Source organism: Neomonachus schauinslandi, chromosome 7 (genome assembly GCF_002201575.2).
Source record: "Neomonachus schauinslandi chromosome 7, ASM220157v2, whole genome shotgun sequence".
Lineage (NCBI taxonomy): Eukaryota > Metazoa > Chordata > Mammalia > Carnivora > Phocidae > Neomonachus > Neomonachus schauinslandi.
The window spans coordinates 50,124,463-50,150,217 of record NC_058409.1 but is presented as its reverse complement, the minus strand read 5'-3'; the positions used below and the strand labels follow the sequence as shown (position 1 = coordinate 50,150,217).

The window sequence follows — 25,755 nt, the reverse complement described above, 5'->3', positions numbered from 1 at the left end:
AGGGAGTCTGCTTGGCCCTCTGCCCTTCCCCCCACTCATTCTCTCTCAAATCAATAAAATCTTTAAAAAAAGAAAAAGAATATTGAAAACACTACATTGTCTATGAAAATGATTAATAGCTCCAAACTAATAAAGAACTCAAATTAGAGCTTTCTCTAAAAAGGGATGGGACACTATAAAAGATAGCAAGTTCTTTTTTTTTTTTTTTTGAGTTTATATATTTTTAGTAATCTCTATACCCAACATGGGGCTTGAACTCACGACCCTGAGATCAAGAGTCGCATGCTCTATCTACTGAGCCCGACAGGCGCCCCAGCAAGTTCAAGTTATTAATAAGACAGAGTAACATTTACTCTTTTTACTTTTTAACTTATAAAAGTAAAATGTGATATAGAAGTACAAAATAATAAAGTCACAATTACTCTACAATAACCACAAGTCTTAACATTTTGGAAATGTTTATCTTTTTTGTTTTTCAAGGTTGAGGTGCTTTATTTGGGTTTCTGTTTAAAGATGTGGATGGATGGGAAAATAAACAAAGATGCGGATGGGGTGTGGTGGACTTGGGGAGATGTTGGTCACGGAGTACAAAAATGCAGTTAGAAGATGAGTAAGTTTTTGGAGATTGAATGCACAGCATTGTGATTATAGTTAACATTATTATATACTTCCAAGTTACTATGATCTTAAATGTTCTCACCACAAAAAAGAAATAATTATGTGACATGATGCAGATGTGAGCTAATGCCATGGTGGTCAAATCAACCCATTGTACACCTTCAACTTACACAATGCTATGTCAATTATATCTCTGTATTTAAAAAAAAAAAGGCAAAAAAAGAATTTGTGTTGAGATAAAACTAAAATGAGATTTATTTCAATAAAATACAACTGATAGTTGAAAACACATCAAGATGTGGATACCCTTTTCTAATTTTTCTAATATTTTAGTTGACTGACAAATGCACAAAAGTATTCCAAATAATGGGGGTGGAGGGATGGGTTAAATGGGTGAAGGGTATTGAGGACACTTGTGATTAGCACTGGGGTGTCATATGTAAGTGATGAATCACTAAATTCTACTCCTGAAACTAATATTACACTGTATGTTAACTAACTGGAATTTAAATAAAAACTTGAAACAAGAAAGAAAGAAAGAAAGAAAAAGAAAGAAAGAGAAAGAAAGAAAGAAAAAGAAAGAAGGAAAGGGAGGGAGCGAGGGAGGGAGGGAGGAAGGAGGAAAGAGAAATGAAAAAAGAAAAGAAAAGGAAAAAAAGAAGTATTCCAAATAAGAGTTGGGACGGCCAGAAATGTTGTAGAAAAAATGTCCACATTCAGTGGAAAGCTAGATTAGATGTCTTTCGGGGCCCTTGCAAGGCTGACTTTCAGATTCTTTTAGAGAATGCCAGTCACTTTAATTAACATAGTTGAAAGAACAAATTCCATGTTATAGTGTTAAGCTACAAAAACTTTGCAATATTAGTTCCAAAAACACTAAATAAAAATTTTACTTTAAATTTGCTATTTAAATGACATATTAAAGACTGAAACAAAAAATAACAAAACAGAATTCTTATTACATCATGGTGAGATTCTTCTCAAGCTGTAGAACAGTTTCCTTAAAGGCAGAATCCTCTGCCCAATTGGCTTTACTTCCTAAAATGAGGTTCTGTAATAAAAAAAGAAAAAAAAATTATATTAAAGTTATAAGTACGTTTAAAAATATAACAAGATTTTTAAAAAATCCTCTTTCACTAATTTTTTTTAAGATTTTATTTATTTGAGAGAGAAAGTGAGAGAGCGAGCACGAGCAAGGGGGAGGAACAGAGGGAGAGGAAGAAGCAGGCTCCCCACGGAGCAGGGAGTCCTATATGGGGCAGACTAGATCCCAGGCATGACCTGAGCTGAATGCAGACGCTTAACCCATGGAGCCACCCGGGTGCCCCCCTCTTTCACTAATCTTATCAAATATTTACCAAACTAGGTATGGGCATCTACTCTATGAAAAAATACATTTTGGGGTGTCTGGGTGGCTGAGTCAGTTAAGAGTCCAACTCTTGGTTTTGGCTCAGGTCCTGATCTTGCAGTATTGAGATCGAGCACCCCCCCCACACTCCACCCCCTCAGGGGAGAGTTTGCTGCTTCAGATTCTCTCTCCCTCTCCCTCTGCCCCCTCTTCCTACTTATGCACGCACTCTCTCTCTCAAATAAATAAATAAATAAAATCTATTAAAAAAAGAAAAATACATTCTTGTATCCTCATTTCCACTTTCAGTAAGGGTTCAGCCTCAATCCCCATAATGCTAGGGGCTATTTACAATGTTTACAACAATTTTTTTTTGGCTTCATCAGTTTTTGGAGACAGCTTTTACCTATTAGGGATGTTTGCAATGGTATTCTAGATTAAAGGAAAAAGACTGCAGCTGTGATTCAGTCATTTTGCACTTCTACAGTGAAAAACAATTTAAGCATAAACTGTTATGCCCTATTTATTTTTTAAGATTTTATTTATTTATTTGACAGAGAGAGACACAGTGAGAGAGGGAACACAAGCAGGGGGAGTGGGAGAGGGAGAAGCAGGCTTCCCGCAGAGCAGGGAGCCCGATGCGGGGCTCGATCCCAGGACCCTGGGACCATGACCTGAGCCAAAGGCAGACGCCTAACGACTGAGCCACCCAGGCGCCCATGCCCTATTTATTTAAAAAAAACTATGGCTCAATGATACCAAGTGACTAATTCAAATCCTGTTCAAATAGATTTTAGAATTTAAGTGTTATATTGTTATGTATAAAAATATTTAAAAATTTGTCCTATACACAGAACATTCTTGCTACTGGGCTGGTGTATATAAATCCAATTAAATTTACAAAGGCAAGGGGAAGTAAACATTCAAATATGACTGAACCCATTAGGGGCAGGAGCTCCAAATGCAGCCAAAGCTATGTTCTGCTTAGCAATGATTTCATTAAATCAAAATTAACACTAAGAGGATATGAATAAAAGCTAAGAAATACAAAATAATAGAAGTCTCAAAGCAGTAGGAAGGAACATGTGCCAAAGAAAATTAAAATGATCCTGTACTGGGGCTCCTGGGTGGCTGAGTCATTAAGCATCTGCCTTCGGCTCAGGTCATGATCCCGGGGTACTGGGATCGAGCTCCGTGTCGGGCTCCCTGCTCCGCGGGAAGCCTGCTTCTCCCTCTCTCACTCCCCCTGCTTGTGTTTCCTCTCTTGCTGTCTCTGTCAAATAAATAAAATCTTAAAAAAAAAAAAATGATCCTGTACTTATGATGCAATCCTCCACTGGAGGTTAGTCTAAGGGACTTCTTTACTCCTAATAGAGTAAAGCACTGCTACTAAAAGATAGGTTTAAGACCTGATGAAGAGGGGTGCCTAGGTGGCTCAGATGGTTAAGCGTCTAACTCTTGGTTTTGGCTCAGGTCATGATCTCAGGGTCATGAGACTGAACCTACGACGGCTCTATGCTCAGCGTGGAGTCTGCTTCAGATTCTTTCCCCCTACTTCTCCCTCCTCACTACTTCTGTTCTGTCTCTTAAATAAACAAATAAATAGAATCTTAAAAAAAGACCCGAGGAAGAATTTCTTACAGTCAGATATAAGAACTCATATTCTACAAGGATACGCTTTACACATAATAATAAATATCTGCTTTACACATAATGGGCAGGTTTTTAAATTTTTTATTGTTATGTTAATCACCATACATTACATCATTAGTTTTTTGGGGTTTTTTTTAAGATTTTATTTATTTGACAGAGAGAGCGAGAGCGAGAGTAGGAACACAAGCAGGGGAAGTGGGAGAGGGAGAAGCAGGCTTCCCGCGGAGCAGGGAGCCCGATGCGGGGCTCGATCCCAGGACCCTGGGATCATGACCTGAGCCGAAGGCAGACGCTTAACGACTGAGCCACCCAGGCGCCCCTACATCATTAGTTTTTGATGTAGTGTTCCATGATTCATTGTTTGCGTATAACACCCATGCTCCATGCAGTACGTGCCCTCTTTAATACCCATCACCAGGCTAACCCATCTTCCCACCTCCCTCCCCTCTAGAACCCTCAGTTTGTTTTTCAGAGTCCATCGTCTCTCATGGTTCGTCTCCCCCTCCAATTTCCCCCCCTTCATCCTTCCCCTCCTGCTTTTTTTTTTTTTTAACATATATTGTATTATTTGTTTCAGAGGTACAGATCTGTGATTCAACAGTCTTGCACAATTACCAGCACTCACCATAGCACATACCCTCCCCAGTGTCTATCACCCAGCCACCCCATCCCTCCCACCCCCCCCACTCCAGCAACCCTCAGTTTGTTTCCTGAGATTAAGAATTCCTCATATCAGTGAGGTCATATGATACATGTCTTTCTCTGATTGACTTATTTCGCTCAGCATAACACCCTCCAGTTCCATCCACGTCGTTGCAAATGGCAAGATCTCATTCATAATGGGCAGTTTTAACTGTGTATCTTCCTAATTGAAATCTGGTAATTTAAGTATTTCACCTCAACAGTTTGAGACATTTTGTAATTCAAAAGAGAAATGAAAACCCTCCAGAATAAAGGAACACATAAAATTTAAGAGGTAATATGGTAATAACTACCGACATTTATTGAGAATTTACTTGGACCAGACATTATGCTAGACAGATTAACATGAATTATCTTATGTTTTACAACCTCTTTTTCTAAACAGGGAAACTGATGTTTAGAAAACTTAAATAATTTGCTCAAGGTTCTCAACTATTAAGTTGCAGTATGGATCGTAATTCTAGATTCCCATCACCCCATCCATGTTTTCCCCCACCTCCCAAGTTTAAGTTCTAATGCTTTCCACCATTATACCTGTCTCCACAAAGCTAAAATCATTCCACTTATAAATGCCTAAGATCTAACATAATGAAAAGTCAAAGCCTTAAACATTAAATAGACATAAATTCGAAATATAGGTAAACAGACTAATATTTAGTATTGAATTCATGATTTTTTCAGGATCAAAAACTGAAAGCAAATCTGAAAGTAACAGAACCAATCATTTTTAAAAAGTTCTTTACCTACTTTCCTTATATAAATATTACCTGAAACACATGTTGAATAACTGTTGTAATTTGTATCTCCATCTGCAGGTTTTGTTGTATGGTCTTTATCTTGTCTGAATTTTCCATACTGGCCAAATCATCTTTCTGTTTGTTCTTTTCAGTCTGTATTTCTAAAAGCTTACCTTCTGAAGCTTGTTTTAATTCTATTAGGTTAAAAAAATACTATATTTAACAACTCCTACAAACAAGAATCTGGAAAAACTGTGAAGCAGAACAGTTCCTGACTATATCAGTCAAGAGAAAATATTTAATAAGCATCATTTTAAGTTGCAGTTCCATTTTGATCTGAAAATGACTTGCGTGGTGAAAAATACCAGTATTTTAACTTTATCCTTAGCAATGTCCTGCATGAAATATGTTCAGGGTATGTACGTATGATAATGACAGCTGTCTACTTATGTTTGAAGTGTTAAAGAGGACTAACTCAGGGTTGCCAAAAGGAAGGCAGAAGATACATGTAAGGAAATACCTTTTCCTCCTTTATTTACAAAAATGACACATCAACAAGATAAATTTTCAATAAGAGATTCTCTTCTCCAGGGATAAACACATCATCAACCATTTCCTATAGTTCCTGAAATGTTCTAAGAATTAAACTATTTGAAAACATAAATGGGTGTGTCCCAGGAGCTTGGTTCCTTGATATAAATGGATCAAAAACAGGTTGGAATGCGATGGAAAAACATTAAACATCCAAAGAGTGATTAGATCAGATGACCGGAACTACTTCTGACCCTGAGATTACTTACAAACAGGCAAATCTGTGTAATATTTAAAAATAATAAATCATGCCTATACTATTAAATGAAAAAGGCAGTTTACAACATAGAATAAAATGAGGCCAATTTTATTAGATAAGAAATAAGCACCAAAGCCCTGAAAGGCTCAGTCAGGTAAGGGTCTGACCTGATTTCCACTCAGGTCATGATCTCAGGGTTGTGAGATCAAACCCTGTGCCTGGCTCCACACTCAGCATGGAATCTGCTTGAGATTCTCTCCCTCTCCCTCTGCCCCTTCCCCTGCTCACACTCACTCCTTCTCCCCCTCAAATAAAGAAAATAAATAAAATCTTAAAAAAAAAAAAGGTGGGGGCGACTGGGTGGCTCAGTCGGTTAGATGGCTGCCTTCGGCTCTGGTCATGATCCCGGAGTGCCGGGATTGAACCCCACACTGGGCTCCCTGCTCAGCGAAGAGCCTGCTTCTCCCTTTGCCCCTCACCCCACTTGTGCTCTCTCGCTCTCAAATAAATAAAATAAAAATTTTAAAAAGAAAAAAAGCACTGAAGAGTGATTATCTCTTCATAGTAAATTAAAAAATTTTACTTTACCTAAGTATATTTTTGTTTCCAAATTCTACTGAAAATGTGTATTACTTAAAAAAAAAAATTCAATAATTTCAATGCAAAAAGCTATCTCATGTTCATTAAGTTAAAAAGCTGTAGAATCATATTATCAAATGATAACTTAAAATTATGTATATATAAATATGTTTATATGGACATGGAAAAAGTACTGGAATTATTATGCCTAACTGTGGTCACACAGGAAGGAGGTAAGGCTTTCACATTATACTTTTCTGTATCATTTGATTTTTTCTCCCTGAGAATATATATATATATTTTTTAAGATTTTATTTATTTATTTTACAGAGAGAGAGACAGCGAGAGAGGGAACACAAGCAGGGGGAGTGGGAGAGGGAGAAGTAGGCTTCCCGCAGAGCAGGGAGCCTGATGTGGGGCTCGATCCCAGGACCCTGAGATCATGACCTGAGCCGAAGGCAGACGCTTAATGACTGAGCCACCCAGGCGCCCTCCCTGAGAATGTATTAATTTTGTGATTTAAAGTTCTAAAACAACAGAAATGAATCAAGCGAAAAACATTTTACATACTAATTTTAAAAATGCCATGTGCAAAATTTTAAGAAAATCTGAAAATTAAGAAATTTCTCAATGACTGAGGTAACTGGCAATCTCCACTGTAAGTGAAAATGTTTTCTACAAAAAAAAACAAAAACAAAAAAACTGTTCTACATACGTAATCTCTTCTTTCTAACATCAAGTAGTTTTTCCTCCAAATCCCAAGATTCCTGTTATTAAAAATAAAAAGATTAAGGCACATTCTCTAAGAACAAACCTCTAACACTTACATCACTGAATTTTATCTATTAGCCCATGTTTTCCAAACCTCCAGTTTTCAATCCCTTTATTTCCATACCAAAAAAGAAAAAGGACAGTAGCTTAAATTTTAGTAAATAATTAGCCACAATAGTCAGAAATAACTGAGTTACGAGAAAAAGAAAACTTAAGAACAGTGAATTCCAATCATACCAGTAACCTTTTGGTAATCCTATATAATCATACACAATACAGTTGCCAGCAACAAGTTACTGAAATCATGAGAATGCATAAGCAGCCCAATGTGCAGTTACCTGTTGTGATTTCATTATTAATTTGTTTAGCTTTAATACGTGTTTCATGTTATCCATGAGCACACTGAAAAGGAATAAAAAATAATTTGTTAACCTTAATTAAAAATATCATTAATGAACAAATCAACTACTATGTATTTCCTTTCATGAAATTTACTTATACTTCAATAGAAAGTCAATTTTTTTTTTTTTTTTAAGATTTTATTTATTTATTTGACAGAGAGAGACACAGCGAGAGAGGGAACACAAGCAGGGGGAGTGGGAAAAGGAGAGGCAGGCTTCCCGCTGAGTGGGGAGCCCGATGCGGGGCTCGATCCCAGGACCCTGGGATCATGACCTGAGCCGAAGGCAGACGCTTAACCAGCTGAGCCACCCAGGCACCCCTAGAAAGTCAACTTTTAACAAAATAAACCTGGAAAAGTTTGATGTAAACTAAACTGTTTAAAATTAGAGGTGCAGGGGCGCCTGGGTGGCTCAGTCGTTAAGCGTCTGCCTTCAGCTCAGGTCGTGATCCCAGGGTCCTGGGATCGAGTCCTGCATCAGGCCTCTGCTCAGCTGGGGGGGCTTGCTTCTCCGTCTCCCACTCCCCCTGCTTGTGTTCCCTCTCTTGCTGTCTCTCTCTCTGTCAAATAAATAAATAAAATCTTTTTTTAAAAATAAAAAATAAATAAAATTAGAGATGCATTTCCCTAAAAAATCTGTAATCACAGACAATAAAAAATATGAAATTCAAGCATGTAGGAACATTTCTAAAAATCTACTATTTTGGAGAAAAAGCCCTTATAACATGCTAATAAGTTGTTTTTAAAAATAGACTTTATTTTTTAGAGCAGTTTTAGGCTCATAGCAAAACTGAATAGAAAGTAAGCCCATATGCCCCTGTCCCCCACCACACATGGCCTCCTCAACTATCAATATCCCCCACCAGAAAGGTCCATTCATCACAAATGATGAATCTACATTTAACATATTATCATCCAAAGCCCATAATTCACATTAGGGTTCACTCTTGGTGGTGTACATTCTATGGGTTTGACAAATGTATAAAGACATGTATTCACCATTATAGCATCATAGAGAATAGTTTCAATGAATATTCAAGCTGCTTCTTACCCTCATGTCTTCAACAAATATTTCTGATTACCTACTATATGCTAAGACCTGTGCAGGCACCAGGAATATAAAGCAAAGTAAAACACCAAGAGGAAGGAATCTGCTGAAAGAGAAAAATGGAACCACAACTATAGTATGGTTTCATTACAACCAGTAATGAAACAGCTGTGCATAAAGTAGAACAAGGGAAACTCTTGAATCTTAAAGGACATGAAGTAATTACCTAGATTACCTAGTTTGGTATAGCTGGAGCCAAAGTGTAAAATAAGACTGGGTAAGAACAATGGTTCTTATACTTCAAAGTGCCACAATCCTTTGGGAGGATATTCAATGCGGATCACCACATGACCCCCATCATGCCCATTTGGACTCAGAGATTGAGTCAGTAGTTTTGGGATGGGACCAGCAATGTGAACACTGTGATAATACTAATTATTCTGATACCGGCCAGGCATGAGAAACATTGCATGCAGAAAGAGTTTGTTGAGGAGGCTGAAAATGTAAATCTTTGCATAGACCTGTGAAAGCTAAACTCATTTTCCACTAGTTACAGCTATACTGGTTTGTAAACTTTAAAACTTGCTAAAGGCACTACTACCTCAGCCTATTTGGCCTTTCTGTCTCTTTGGAGCTCAATTTGTCCTGTACCTCTTTAACTCAAGAATGTTTAAAGCTCACCTTTAATGGAAGAGCAATCGTTAAGAGGGCCCAAATTCATATTTTAGGATTTATGTAATCCTGGAGTTATATGGAATATGGGGAGAATACATTATCAGTCTGAACTAAGACACCCAGAAAGGGGAAGTGCCCAGATGTATCTTAACACTTTTCCGGTGTTAATGGGAGGGAATCTTTTACCACAAGATTTTTTTAGAGCTTTGATAGATAAGAGCACAGGTAAGGCCCCTGAGGCCATACACAAAGGATCAGATTATAAAAAACCTTGACTGCCAGAGTTTTAATTTTATAATCCTTGGCAAATAGTTTAACATATACAAGCTCATTTCTGCCAGTGAAAAATGAGGCATATACTTCCTGTCTCATTCATGTCTCATTCCTATCTCAATAACCCAATTCCTGGGTTATTGGATAAATAAGATAGCCCTATCGCTGTTTTACAGTAAATACTGAACAAAACTAAACTTTTAAAATCTTCCTTCAAAGTTTTCAGACTGTCTGCCTAAAAATCTCCATTGCTTCTTAGTGTTGCAATCCAAACAAAATGTCAGTAGGACTAAAAATTATAATGCTGAAGAGGACCCACAAAAATTCCGTCACTTTTCTTATTCCCCAGATAAAGGTGGTTGGCACTGACAGCTAATTAAAAAAAAAATCAGAAACCTAAAGTCATTATGCAGATCTCCCTTCTTACTCTAAGCCTTAACAAATTCAGAAAAAAAGAAAAAAGGAAAAAAAACAAACATACCTAGTCTTGGGGTTAATCTTCTCCAGGTTTTTTTTAAGTGCAGTCGAAAGTTGCATCCTACAATGCAAGGAAAAAAGCTGGCATTATAAAACATGGATAACATTTGTGAAACAATGAAAAGAAAAAATGTATATATATACAAGTTAAAGATGGATTTCCCTTTAAATGTAACCTAAACCATAAGTAGGTTTATAAACACTATTGTGTGGGAAATACTTTGATAAATAAGTCACAGAAATGGAAAATAACAAGATGGAAAGGGCTGCTGCATGTGGTTGTGCACTGCCAGGCTGAGGGACCAATGAGACTTGAAATCAGCCTGAGCTTTGCTCTCCAAGCCATCCACCTTGGAGCAGGACTAGGAGGAAGCATTAAGGCCCTACAGAGACCAGCACAGGCCTGACATGGAGTTAGGGCATACAAAGTCATACCTGAATGTAAACTTTAAAATATGCCTACATACAAACTGCATAAATTACTTTTAAATCCAAATAGCTAATAAATAAGTAATAATGAAAAGGCAATCAACTTAGCAATATCAGAGTCATTTCTTCCTTTCTGTCACACACAAAAAAATTCAATTCATTAAAACAAGATCTCTTAATAGCTCTGAAGTCATCTTAAAAAATATGATCTAGGGACCTCACTGATGTGAGGAATTCTTAATCTCAGGAAACAAACTGAGGGTTGCTGGAGTGGTGGGGTTGGGAAGGATGGGGTGGCTGGGTAATAGACATTGGGGAGGGTATGTGCTATGGTGAGTGCTGTGAACTGTGCAAGACTGTTGAATCACAGATCTGTACCTCCGAAACAAATAATACATTGTATGTTAAAAAAAAAAAAAAAAAAAAGAAGAAGAAAGCAGGAGGGGAAGAATGAAGGGGGGGAAATCAGAGGGGGAGACGAACCATGAGAGACGATGGACTCTGAAAAACAAACTGAGGGTTCTAGAGGGGAGGGGGGTGGGAGGATGGGTTAGCCTGGTGATGGGTATTAAAGAGGGCACGTTCTGCAAGGAGCACGGGGTATTATACGCAAACAATGAATCATGGAACACTACATCAAAAACTAATGATGTGGGCGCCTGGGTGGCTCAGTTGGTTAAGCAACTGCCTTCGGCTCAGGTTATGATCCTGGAGTCCTGGGATCGAGTCCCGCATCGGGCTCCCTGCTCAGCGAGGAGCCTGCTTCTCCCTCTGACCCTCCCCCCTCTCATGTGCTCTCTCATTCTCGCTCTCTCAAATAAATAAATAAATCTTTAAAAAAAAAAAACTAATGATGTAATGTATGGTGATTAACATAACATAATAAAAAATATATATATATGATCTAGGGCACCTGGCTGGCTTGGTGTGTAAAGCATGCAACACTTGATCTCAGGGTCATGAGTTCAAGCTCCATGTAGGGCAAAGAGCTTACTTAAAATGAATTAATAGGGCGCCTGGGTGGCTCAGTTGGTTAAGCGACTGCCTTCGGCTCAGGTCATGATCCCAGGGTCCTGGGATCGAGTCCCGCATCGGGCTCCCTGCTCTGCGGGGAGCCTGCTTCTCCCCCTCCCCCTGCTTGTGTTCCCTCTCTCGCTGTGTCTCTCTCTGTCAAATAAATAAATAAAATCTTTAAAATACATAAATAAATAAATAAAATGAATTAATAAAAACTACATATAATCTATATGTAGTTTAAACGAGCCAACTTATATGTTCACTACTAGAAGCAATTAAGAGGACTTTAACTACTTTTCAATTAAATGTGTAAGAAATTCATCTGGGAAGGCCAGAAACACAAGGAAGTAATTTTAAAAATCATTCACTTAATTGAGATTATTAATTCAGATCACATAAGAGATCCTGTTTGTCTTATTAACAACAGTATACCAACACCTACCACAAAGCTTTCTAGACATAGTAAGCACTCAAATATTTGTTCAATGAATTTTAAAATATGGATGCAAAACCTATATTAAAAATATATTTAGGGGCACCTGGCTGGCTCAATCAGTAGAGCATGAGACTCTTGATCTCAGGGTTGTGAGTTTGGGTTCTGAGTTCAAGCTCCATATTGGTGTTTTACTTAAAAACAAAATCTTTAAAAATCAGGAAACAAACTGAGGGTTGCTGGAGTGGTGGGGGGTGGGAGGGATGGGGTGGCTGGGTGATAGACATTGGGGAGGGTATGTGCTATGGTGAGCACTGTGAATTGTGTTAAGACTGATGAATCACAGACCTGTACCTCTGAAACAAATAATACATTATACGTTAAAAAAAAAAAGAAGATAGTAGGAAGGGAAAAATGAAAGGGGCGAAATCGGAGGGGGAGACGAACCATGAGAGACTATGGACTCTGAGAAACAAACTGAGGGTTTTAGAGGGGAGGGGGTGTGGGGATGGGTTAGCCTGGTGATGGGTATTAAAGAGGGCACATACTGAATGGAGCACTGGGTGTTATACACAAACAATGAATCATGGAACACTACATCAAAAACTAATGATGTAATGTATGGTGATTAACATAATAAAATAAAATTAAAAATATATACATATTTAAACTTGATGACAATTCTTTTACTTGATTAATAGTTACTGTAGTAATCGAATCCATGTAATCCTTTGAAACACTGGATGGGATTTAAGCTCACCCTTCTAATTTCCTTGATTGACATTTTCTTATTAAGTCAATCTTATGTAACTACTTCAAATGAAGGTATTAATGAATGACATAACTTTTCTCTCAGAACTCAAAATCTGTGTAACCATTATCTAATGATCATATCACTTGATTAATCATTTAGACTAATTAAAATATTCCCTCCACCTCAAAACATACCCATTTTTCATTCAGTTTACAATGCTTATACCTAGATTGTAAAAATTACCTGTCTAATGCAAGCTTTTTTATTTCAAAAGCAATTTTCACATCTTCAATTTCATTTTCCAGGTCTTCAATTTTACTATCAAAGAAGCATGAACAAAAAAATTTCAGCAATATCAATATCAAAAAAATTCACTGAATATCAAAAAACATATAAAGTAAACCTTTGAAAAAAGTAAAATGACCCTATCTACATAAAATTATTCTACAGGCTCCCCACACTGATGCATTTATAGATTTGGTAAACAGATGCCTCCGAGATATTCAACTAATTATCTGGTGAAGGGGAATGCCAAAAGTGCTAATGTGATCACTCAGGTACGTGTTAAGTCCATCTCCCGTATCAACAACTTCTCAGTACATACATGAAAAATTACTTGGAAAAATAAAGAAAAGGAAAATGAAGATAATGGTGTAAGATGGGTAATTATATCAAATCTTAGTAAAAAACACAAAATTTTAAATGTGACATACGCTTCAATTTGCTTATCTTGCATGATTTGTTCTGGAGTTTTTTCTTCATCTACAAATAAATAATTTTTTGAAGTTAGTAACAGTTTTAGAAGAGTGTGGTCCAACAGAAATATAAGCCACAAATGCAAACCAAAAATTTAATTTTTAATTTTTAGTTTCCATATTATAAAGCAAGTGAAAATATTTCAGTATAACTTATTTTAACCCAATAGGTCTAAAATATTATCATTTCAACATGTAATTAATCTAAAATTACTAATGAAATATTTTATAATCTTTTCTTCTGTATTTTTCATTTATACTCCCTCTCAAAGACTAACCACATTTCAAGTTTTCAATTGTCACATGGAGCTAGTGGCTACCATATTAGACAGAGCAGTTTGAGAATAATGGAAAATAAAAAAGGAGTAAAATATTAACATGAGCAATGTCAAAAAGATCACCTGTATGTCTATATGTTAGAAAAAAAACAGTCGGGGGTGCCTGGGTGGCTCAGTCTGTTAAGTGTCTGCCTTCAGCTCAGGTCATGATCCCAGAATCGTGGGATCAAGTTCCACATAGGGCTCCCTGCTCAGTGGGGAGTCTGCTTCTCCCTCTGCACCACCCCCATTCATGCGCTTGCATTCTCTCTCACACAGAAATAAATAAATTTAAAAAAAAAGAAAAAACAATTGGAAATTAAAAGGTAAAATTACAATATACAGTTTCTTTCAAAAACATGAACTACTTAAGGATAAATTTAACAAGATATGCATATGACCTCTACACTGAATATGTTCAAATACTGAAAAGATATATCATCTATAGGTATTAGAAGAATCAATATGGCTAATACAACAATTTCCCCCATATTGATCTATAGATCCCAATCAAATCCCAATCAAAATTCTAAGACTTTTTTTTTTTCTGTAGAAACTGACAGGCTGATTTTAAAATGCATATAAAAACACAAAGGACCCAGAACAGTCAAAACAATTTTGATAAAGAAGAACAAAACTGGAAGACTTACAAGAGTTGATATCAAGATTTACTATAAAGCTACAGTAATCAAGATAGTGTGGCACTATTGTAAGCATAGACAAATACCTCAAGGGAACAGAGCAAAAAGCCCAGAAATAGACCCACACATATACAATGGAGAAAGGAAAGTCTTTCGAACACACAGTGCTAGAAAAATTAAATTTCCATAGAGGGAAAAAATGAACCTTGATCTTTAGCTCATACCATACACAAAAATTAACTCAAAAAGGATCACAGAACTGAATGTTAAACCTAAAACCGTAAACCTTGTAGAACAAAACAAAGGAGAAAATCTCTGTGACCTTGGAGTGGTCACAGACTTCTTAGGACTTAAAAGCATACACCACAAAAGAAAAAAACCTGATAAAAATCACTTCTTCATATTAATGCCTTCAGTTCCTCAAAAGATAGTTAAAAAACAAAGGCAAGTTGGGCACCTGGCTGGCTCTGTCAGTAGAGCATACAACTCTTGTTATCAGGGTGGTGACTTTGAGCCCCATGTTGGATGTAACGATTACTTAAAAAAAAAAAGATCTTAAAAAAAAAAAAAACAAAAAACAAAGGCAAGCAACAAACTGGGAGAAAATACCTGCTGAATATATAAGTAAATACACAGATACCTACATATCTATAGATATATACTTAACATCTATATATATACCTGTAACCTATATATAGATACCTGAAAAGAATAACTACATTTATAAAAAGAACTCAAATTCAGTAAGAATAACAATCCAATTAAAAAAATAGGCAAAGATTTTAACACTTCATAAAAGTAGATTTACAGATCTACTTCATAAATGTAGATATATTAATTGCCAATAACCACATGAAAAGATACTCAACATCATTAGTTATCAGGGAAATGTACACTAAAACCACATGAGATACCACTACAAACTTATTACAATGGCTAAAATTTAGTAAGACTGACAGTATCAAATTTTATTTATTTTTATTTTTTTATGTTACTTTTCTGCTTTTTAATTAAAAAAAAAAAGCCTTAACAGTTGATGGGAGGTGAGGATGTTGCAGCCACCAACACAGCCCATTCTTGGAAGAACCTCTGTTACCTACGGTAGGAGGAACCTGGAGCTGCAATTACAAGGGGACACAAGACGAAAGGGGATTTTTCCTTCGGAGGGGAGGAAACTTGCTTCGTTCACCGCCGAATCTCGGGGGCCTAGAACAATGCTGGCCACTCCACTGGCGTTCAAGAAAGCCTCGAGCTGGCCGGTGCCGGACTCGCAGGACACTGTGGAACAGGGACGGGCGCAGGAGCCTTTCCTTTCACATCAGGCAGCGACAACCAAGGCTCCGCCGGTCCCTGACAGCGTAGCGCCCTCGCCCTAAGCTCACCCACCTTGGGCCACGGGAAACCACAAGCCGGGAGCACGGACCAGAGACGATGGGGAGGTTTGGGGGAGCAAAGCTACACCCGCTGACAGGCTTTAAACTCCAGTCAACAGTATCAAATTTTATTTTATTTTATATATATATATTTTAAAGATTTTATTTATTTGAAAGAGAGAGAATGAGAGAGAGCACATGAGAGGGGGGAGGGTCAGAGGGAGAAGCAGACTCCCCGCCGAGCAGGGAGCCCGATGCGGGACTCGATCCCGGGACTCCAGGATCATGACCTGAGCCGAAGGCAGTCGCTTAACCAACTGAGCCACCCAGGCGCCCCAACAGTATCAAATTTTAAAGACGATGCTGAGTAAATGGAAATCTCATGCTTCTAGGAAGAATGTACCAGAATGGTATAATCATTTTTCTCATTTTTTTTTTTAAAGATTATTCATTTATTTGAGACAGAGAGAGAGAAAGAAAATGCGCACAAGCCAGGGGGGAGGAGCAGAAGGAAAGGGAGAAGCAGACTCTCTGCCGAGCAGGGAGCCCGATGTGGGGCTCAATCCCAGGATTTCGAGATCATGACCTGAACGAAGCAGATGCTTAACTGACTGAGCCACCCAGGCACCCCGGTGTAAACATTTTAGATGTCTGGCAGTTTCTTAAAATGTTAAACATATAGAGGTACCTGGGTGGCTCAGTCGGTTGGACATCCGACTGTTGATTTCAACTCAGGTCTTGATCTCAGGGTTGTGAGTTCAAGCCCTGCATTGGGCTCCACACTGGGCATGATATTTAAAAAAAAAAAAAAAAAAGTTAAACATGGTTACCACATGAGCACACAATCTCACTTTTAGGTATTTAACCAAAAGAAATGAAAAGAAGTGTCTACAAAAAGACAGGTAGAAATGACAAATGTCCATAGCAGCTTTATTCATAATGGGAAAAAACTGCAAACAATTCAAATGGCCATCAACAGGTGAATGGATAAACAAAATTTGGTAGAGTCATCATGAAATATACTCTACAATAAAAGAGAAAAATTTACTGAAACAAACAACATGGATGAATCATAAAATTATGCTGTGCAAAAGCAGCCATACATACTGGGAGTGACTACTATCAGGTACTGGGTTTCTCTTTAGGGTGATGAAAATGTTCTGGAATTGGATATTGGTAATGATTACACAATATTGTGAATATACTAAAACCTACCTAACTGCACATTTTAAAATGAATTTTATGTTATATGAATGAAATATCCATTAAAAGAAAGTTGTCAGATACACACACATAAATACATATCATATAATGCTGTTTACATCACATTGTAGAACAGTCCTGTCCAAGAGAAATTTGTGATGGTAGAAATGTTTAATACCTCTGCTGTCCAAAAGGGTAGTCACTAGACACATGTGGCTACTGAGCATTTGATATGTAACTAGTGCAACTAAAGAACTGAATTTTAAATATAATTTTAATTAATTTAACTTTACAAGGCCACATGTGGCTAATGGCTACAGCACTGGACAGCCCAACTCTAGAAGGCAAATCTATAATGGTGGGTGCTGGGGTAAGTATAGGGACTGACTGTGAAGTAGAACAGGGGAGGTATAACAGAAATATTCTATCTTGACTGTGGTGGTGGTTACACTGATATATATATATTTGTCAAAACTCAACAAACCATACGCTGAAAATGGATGTACTTACTGTTAAAAAAATCCTTCAAGCAATAAAGTAACACATTCTTTTAATGGTAAAATAATTAATTTTAGATAAATACTTTTTCAAAGATTACAACCTCACTTCCTGCCCTAAAGCTGTAATCTCCTTTAGTTGTAGAAACTCTACAGTGTGCACTATTAAGCCTACTCAAGTGTTCAGAAGTCATAATCCCTTAAAAGAAAAATTATATATAGACGGAAAACAAGGACTCTATTGAGAAGCTGGACTACTTCTTAACACTTGGACTTGACTCTCATGTCATCTTCTCGAAGACACCATCTTTGATCACAGTATCTAGAGTAGCCCCTCCTTATGACACCATTATTTCTTTCATCACACTTAACCATACTTCATAGTTATCTTGCAATGTTTCTTTCCTTACCTGTTTTGCTACACAGAATTTAAGCTCTACTAGGGCAAATTCTGCTTCTTCAACACTATGTCTCCATGCCTAGTTAGATGTCCCTAGTGGGGACATATTGAATACTTAAAAATGATTTGAATGAATGCAGGAATACACAGAGATAATTTCTCAATGGCCCAAATTCTGAATAGCTTTCCCCCTACAGCCTGTCCTCTAAGAAGATACATTATCTTTTTTTATTACATGGGCTCTCATGGCAGCAAAAGAATTTAGCCATATCCTACCTTTATTAAACATCACTAGTTTAATACAAGGAGCATGGGCTTCAGAAATGAGGAGATCATTAATGCCTCCAGGGGAAGGAAAATGACTTACCGGTATTTTTTTTTTTTTTTTTTTTTAGTTTTAATTTATTTGAGAAAGAAAGAGAGAACACAAGCAGGAGGAGGGGCAAAGGGAGAGGGAGAAGCAGGCTCCCCGTGGAGCAGGGAGCCCGATGTGGGGCTTGATTCCAGGGCCCTGGGATCGAGTCCCGCATCGGGATCCTTGCTCAGCAGGGAGCCTGCTTCTCCCTCTGCCTCTCTCTCGGTCTCTCATGAATAAATAAACAAAATCTTAAAAAAAAAAAAATTACTAGTTATACCAAGCAGAAAAGCAGCCAGGGGGCCCATTTCATAGTCCTATTTTTTTTTTGTTGTTTTGCATAAAAAGACTTTAGAAAGCCTGGACTATCAGATGGACAACATACTAGAACTGCCTTTGGATCTATGGCCTTATAAAAGAATCTGAGCAGAGTCTGAAAAGTTCCTAAGTTAAACATGTATTCAGGTGAAGTGACTAAGTCACCTCTGTGGCCCCTCAGGTTTTCCACAATTCTTGATTCAACCTAAAGTATTACTTGGTATTATTCTTTAAGCCTATTTGACAGAGAAAGAAAGACTCACCAAAACCTATCTTTGTAATCCAAAGGCTTACAAATTAGGTTGTAATAATGGTTATTACTTTAGGAGAGCTAAACTATTATTTTAGTACTCTCTTGCTCAAGACGTCTAGATTTTAAAAGATAAATTTACATTTTTTCAGGGGTGACTGGGTGGCTCAGTCCGTTAAGCATCTGCCTTCAGCTCAGGTTATGATCCCAGGGTCCTGGATTGAGCCCTGGATCAGGCTCCTTGCTCAGTGGGGAGTCTGCTTGTCCCTCTCCCTCTGCCCCTACCCCTCACCCTGCTTGTGGATTCTGTCTCTCTCTCTAATAAATAAAATCTTTTTAAGATTATTTATTTATTTGAGAGAAAGAGGGAGCGAGAGAGAGAGCATGAGCTGGGGGAGGGGCAGAGGGAGAGGCAAAATCCCCACTGAGCCAGGAGCCTGACTCAGGGCTCAATCCCAGGACCCTGGGATCATGACCCAAGCTGAAGGCAGATGCTTAACCGACTGAGCTACCCAGGTGTCCCAAATCTTTTTTTTTTTTTTAAGATTTATTCATTTATTTGAGAGACAGAGAGAGATAGTGAGAGAAAGCACGAGTGGGGAGGAGAGGGAGAAGCAGACTCCCGCTGAGAAGGGAGCCTGACATGGGGCTTGATCCCAGGACCCTGAGATCATGACACGAGCTGAAGGCAGATGTTTAACCAACTGAGCCACCCAGGTGATGCTCAAAAAAAAATAAAATCTTTTAAAAAAATGTAAATTTTTTCAGTGTTTAAAATTGAAATTATCATTCATATCTTTCAGCTGATCTCCCTTCTGCCTCTCATTCCTATCTTCCACTGTTTCTCAGAGTATAGATCTTAGATTACTTGCTTAACAATCATCTGATCCACTAATTTAATCTTCAAGTTGTTCATGATCAAGTTCTATGATTCCTTCCCACAGAAATTTCCCAATTCTCTGATCAACAGAACTTAACTTCTTGCATTATTATTTAGTTTTGTTAATCTGTTTCCTGAATTCCTAACAAGTTCCTGAGGGACAGGGCAATTGTGTTTTTTGCCTTCTTCTATAGTACAGTACCACATTATGCTGACACTCCCATTCCCTAAATAAATAACTTTTTGTGAAGTTGATTTTCTTTTCTCTAGAATACTATTCATCACCAAGCTCACAAAATCTTATTTGAAAATGAAAATACTTACTTGCATCAACTACTGATTTATATTCCAAGAGTTGTTGTTTTGTCTGTGCTCTCAGCCTGAAAGCATAAAGAAAAGAGAAAGTCTTTTTTATAAATTAAGTAAACTCTACCACCAACATGGGGCTCAAACTCAAAACCCCAAGATCAAGAGTTGCATGCTCTGCTGACTGAGCCAGCCAGGTGCCCCAGAAAGTCATATATTTATAGAGGTTTGACTCATTACCAACTCACCTTTTTCAGAAGTTTATGCAATAAAATGAATGTAAGTAAACTCGGCAATAAGTCTTCTAGTTTGGCCTGATTTATTTAAAGTGGGTGTAAAGAGAGTTCTAGTTGAAGATGGGGTTGTAGAAAAAACTATGTCCTCCTCCATGGAACACACCAAATTACATCTATTAATTGAACAATTCCTCCTGAAAAACTAAGGGCTGACTGAACAGCTACTGAATAACCAAAGATAGACAAAAAGAGAACAGGAAGAGAGATGGAGACATGCCACAGTTTAAAAGAGTAACTAGCATATACAGCCACAGCTCCAGTCAGCCAGCTAAAGTCACCAACCACACACAGTCTGCACAGAGGACACCATACACAAGATCACCCCTTCAAGTTTAGGAGAAGTAGCTCTTTACCTTTCTATAGAAACAAACACAAAAACTCAAGCAAAATGGGGAGACAGAGGGTGCCTGGGTGGCTCAGATGGTTAAGCGTCTGCCTTCGGCTCAGGTCATGATCCTGGGGTCCTGGGATCGAGTCCCGCATCGGGCTCCCAGCTCCTTGGGAGCCTGCTTCTCCCTCTGCCTCTCTGTCTCTCATGAATAAATAAATAAAATCTTTAAAAAAAAAAAAAAAAAGGGGAGACAGAGGAATATGCTCCAAAAAAAAACCCTCAGAAAAAGAACTAAATGAAACAGAAATAAACAATAAGCCTGAAAAAGAATTTAAAGTAATGGTCAAAATGGCACCTGGGTGGCTCAGTTAGTTAAGCGTCTTCCTTCGGCTCAGGTCATGATGCCAGGGTCCTGGGATCAAGCCCCACGTCAGGCTCCCTGCTCAGCAGGAGCCTGCTTCTCCCTCTCCTCCCCGACTGTGATCTCTCGCTATCTCTGTCACTACCTCTCTCAAATAAATTAAATAAATAAATAAAATCTTTAAAAACACAAAAAATAAAGTAATGGTCATAAAGATACTCACTGGGCTGAAGAAAAGAGTGGACAAATTCAGTGATACCTTCAATAACAAGACAGAAGATATTAAAAGAAACCAATCAGAGCTGAAGAACACAATAACTGAAAAAAAAAACATACTGTAGGAAATCAACAGCAGATTAAAGGATCAGAAGGATATATCAGTGATCTAGAAGAGAGGGTAATGGAAAGCATACAAGCAGAAGAGCACAAAGAGAAAAAAAGTTCCAAAAATGTAAATAGATTAAGAAATCTTTTGGACAATATCAAGCAAACATTTACATTACTGGGATTCTAGAAGAAGAAGAAGAGAAAGGTGTAGAAAAGTTATGTGAAGAAATAAGTGAAAATTTTCCTAACCTAGGGAAGGAAATAGATCTCCAAGTCCAAGAAGCACAGAGAGTTCCAAACCAGATGAACCCAAGGAGCTCCAGACCATGGCACACAATAATTAAAATGTCAAAGGTTAAAAATAAAAATAAAGACAGATTTTAAAAGCAGCAAGAGAAAAACAAAAAGTACCTACAAGGGAAAACATGAAGCTATCAGCTGATTTTTCAGCAGAAACTTTGCAGGTCAGGGCAACCCTATTGGGACCCCTCTCCTGTGAGCTTTTTTTGTATCCTTGCTTAATAAACTTCTGTTGCTTTACTCATAAGAAAAAACAAAAAACAAAAAACTTTGCAGGCCAGAAAGGAGTGGCATTATATATTCAAAGTGCTGAAAGGAAAAACTATAACCAAGTACCTGCAAGGTATTCATATTTGAGGAGAGAGTTTCCTAGACAAATAAAAGATAAAGAAGTTAATACCGCTAAACCAGTGTTATAAAAGTAAACTGTGGAGAAGTCAGTAAAAAGGGAAGAGAAGGGGGAAAAGATTTTTTCTTTTACTGTTTTTGCTTTGCTTTTTTTAGAAAGTGTTTGAACTTAGATGACCAGAAAGGTAATATGGACTGTTACTCATTTGGATATTATATATGAACCTCATGGTAACCACAAACCGAAAACCTATGGGAGATACATAAAAAATAGAAAGAAGCCAAACAAAACACTATATTCACCGGTCACAAAGAAAGAGAGCAAGAGAAAAAGAAAGAGAGCAAGAAAGGTGTTTCATAGAAGAACTAAGTAACACAACCAGAAAATAAATTTTAAAAATGGCACTAGGTACACACTTATGAATAATTACTTTAAATGTAAATGGCCTAAATACTCCTATCAAAAGACACAGAATAACAGAATGGATAAAAAAACAAGACCCATCTATATGCTGCCTACAATAGACTCACCTCAGATATAAAGACACATACAGACTGAAAGTGAAGGGATGGAAAAACATTCACCATGAAAATGGAAGGCCCCCCCCCACCAAAAAAAGAAGCCTAGGTAGCAATACTTATATCAGACAAAAGAGACTTTAAAATAAAGACTATAACAAGAGACAAAGAAAGGCATTACATAATGAGAAAGTAATCAATCCAACAAGAGAATATAACAATTGTAATTATCTATGCACCCAACACTGGAGCATCTAAATACATAAAGCCACTGTTAACAGACAAAATGAGAGAAACTGATGCTAATATAATAATAGTAGGGGGACTTTAACAATACACTTACATCAGTGGATAGATCATCCTGACAGAAAATCAATAAGGAAACGTCTTTGAAAGACACATTGGACTAGATGGACATAACAACATACACAGAACATTCCATCCAAAAACAAGAGAATAAACATTCTTTTTCAAGTGCATGGGTAACATACTCCATAATAGATCACATATTAGGTCATAAAACAAGTCTCAATAAATTTAAGAAGAGTCAAATCATATGAATTTTTTTTTTTTTTTAACTACAATGGTATGAAACTAGAAACAAATCACAAGAAAAAAAAAAACTGGAGGGGTGCTTGGGTGGCTCACTTGGTTAAGCGACTACCTTCGGCTCAGGTCATGATCCCAGCATCCTGGGATCAAGCCCCGCATTGGGCTCCCCTCTTGGCAGGAAGCCTGCTTCTCCCTCTCCCACTTCTCCTGCTTGTGTTCCCTCTCTCACTGTCTCTCTCTCTCTCTGTCAATTAAATAAATAAATAAAATCTTAAAAAAATTTTTTTTTAAGAAAAAAAAACTGGAAAAAATACAAACACATAGACATTAAACAACATGATACTAAACAGCCAATGGGTCAATGAAGCAATCAAAGAAGAAATGAAAAAACGGGGCGCCTGGGTGGCTCAGTCGGCTAAGTGTCTGCCTTCAGCTTAGGTCATGATCCCTGAGTCCCAGGATCAAGACCCGCACTGGGCTCCCTGCTCAGCAGGGAGTCTGCTTCTCCCTCTGCTTGTGCTCTCTCTCTCAGATAAATAAATAAATAAAATCTTTAAAAAATACATTAAAATTAAAAATAAAAGGAATAAAAAAATACATGGGGACAAATGAAAACACAATGGTCCAAAATCTTTGGAATACAGCAAAAGCAGTTCTAAGAGGGAAGTATAGAGCAATACAGACCTACCTGAAGAAGCAAGAAAAAAATCAAACAATCTAAACTTACACCTAAAAGGAACTACAAAAAGAATAACAAAATCCAAGGTGAATAGAAGAAAGGATGTAATACAGATCAAAGCAGAAATAAATGACATACAGACTGAAAAAAGAAAAAAAAGGAAAAAATATCAGTGAAACCAAGAACTGGTTCTTTGAAAAGATAAACAAAATTGATAAACCCTTAGCCAGACTCATCAAGAAAAAAAGAGAAAGGACCCAAATAAATAAAATCAGAATCAAGAGAAGTAACAACTGACATCAAGAAATACAAAGGATTATAAGAGCATACTATGAAAAATTATATACCAACAAACTGGACAACCTAACAGAAATAGCTAATTCCTCAAAACACACAATCTTACAAAACTGAACCAGGAAGAAATAAAAAAGTCTTAATAGACCAATTACAATAAGAAAATTGAATTGGTAATCAAAAAACTACCAAAAAGGGATGCCTGGGTTGTGAGTTGGTTAAGTGTCCAACTCTTGGTTCCAGCTCCAGTCCTGATCTCAGGGTTGTGAGATCAAGCCCCATGTCAGGCTCTGCTCTCACCGTGGAGTCAGCTTGAGATCCTCTCTCCCTCTGCTCCTCCCACTCATGCTCTCTCTCTTTCTCAAATAAATAAATAAATCTTAAAAAAAAAAACCACCAAAAGTTCCAGGACCAGATGGATTCACAGATGAATTCTATCAGACATTTAAAGAAGAGTTAATACATATTCTCAAAGTAGTCAAAAAAAAAAAAAAAACAGAAGAGAGAGGAAAACTTCCAAATACATTCTACGAGGCCAGCACTACCCAGATACCAAAACCAGACAAAGACACAATAAAAAAAGAAAATTACAGGCCAATATATCCCTGGTGAATAGAGATGCAAAAATCCTCAACAAAATATTAGCAAACTGTATATAACACATTAAAAAAATCATTCACCATGATCAGATGGGATTTATTCTAGGGATGCAAGGGTAATTCAATATTTGTGAATCAATCAACGTCATATACCACATCTACAAAACAAAAGACAAAAATCATATGATCATCTCAATAGAAGCAAAAAAAGCATTTAAAAAGATTCAACATTCATTCACAATAAAAACTCTCAACAAAATGGGGTTAGAGAGAATATACCTCAACATAATAAAGGCCTTCTACAAAAAATCCACAGCTAACATTACACTCAATGGTGAAAAACTGAGAGCTTTCCCTCTAAGGTCAGTAACAAGACAAGGATGTCCATTCTCACCACCTTTTTAAAAATTAATTAATTAATTTGAGAGAGAGAGAGAACAGGAATGAGCTGGAGCGGCAGATGGAGAGGGAGAGAGAATCTCAAGCAGATTCTGGACCCAGTGTGGAGCTGACGCAAGACTCAATCTCATGACCCTGAGATCATGACCTGAGCCCAAACCAAAGGTTGAATGCTTAACCAACTGAGCCACCCAGGCACCCCCACCCTCACCACTTTTATTCAACATAGTACTGAAAGTCCTCTCCACAGCAATCAGACAAGAAAAAGAAAAAAGAGGCATCCATTTTGGTAGGGAAGTTAAATTGTCACTATTCGCAGACAGCATGATACTATATGCAGAAAATCCTGAAGACTCAACCAAAAAACATACTAGAATAAATGAATTCAGTAAAGTGGCAGTATACAGAAAACACAGAAATCAGTAGCATTTCTATATACTAACAACAAAGTCACAGAGAAATTTTAAAACAACACCATTTGTAATTGCACCAAAAACAATAAAATACCTAGGAATAAACTTGACCAAAGAGGTGAAAAACCTGTACTCTGAAAACTATAAAATACTGATGAAAGAAACTGAAGATGACACTAACAAATGGAAAGATATTGCATGTTCATGGATTAAAAGAATATTGCCAAAATGTCCGTATTACCCAAAGCAATTTATGGTTTCAAAGCAATCCCTACCAAAATACCAACATCATTTTTCACTAAACTACAACAATCAATACTAATATTTGTATGGGGGGG

At 37.3% G+C, this 25,755-nt stretch overlaps 1 protein-coding gene across 1 annotated transcript in view; it reads right to left on the bottom strand.

Moving 5' to 3' along the window:
• Positions 1-1,550: 1,550 nt before the first annotated feature.
• Positions 1,551-25,755, bottom strand: part of CENPH (centromere protein H) — a 28,624-nt gene continuing 4,419 nt past the window's right edge. The window contains exons 2-9 of the mRNA XM_044916954.1: positions 20,018-20,073; positions 13,418-13,466; positions 12,948-13,022; positions 10,076-10,132; positions 7,537-7,600; positions 7,143-7,194; positions 5,089-5,252; positions 1,551-1,669 (exon numbers count right to left, since the gene is read on the bottom strand). Coding sequence (XP_044772889.1) covers positions 1,577-1,669; positions 5,089-5,252; positions 7,143-7,194; positions 7,537-7,600; positions 10,076-10,132; positions 12,948-13,022; positions 13,418-13,466; positions 20,018-20,073 — 610 coding nt within the window. The 3' untranslated portion in view covers positions 1,551-1,576. The remainder of the gene's footprint in view (positions 1,670-5,088; positions 5,253-7,142; positions 7,195-7,536; positions 7,601-10,075; positions 10,133-12,947; positions 13,023-13,417; positions 13,467-20,017; positions 20,074-25,755) is intronic.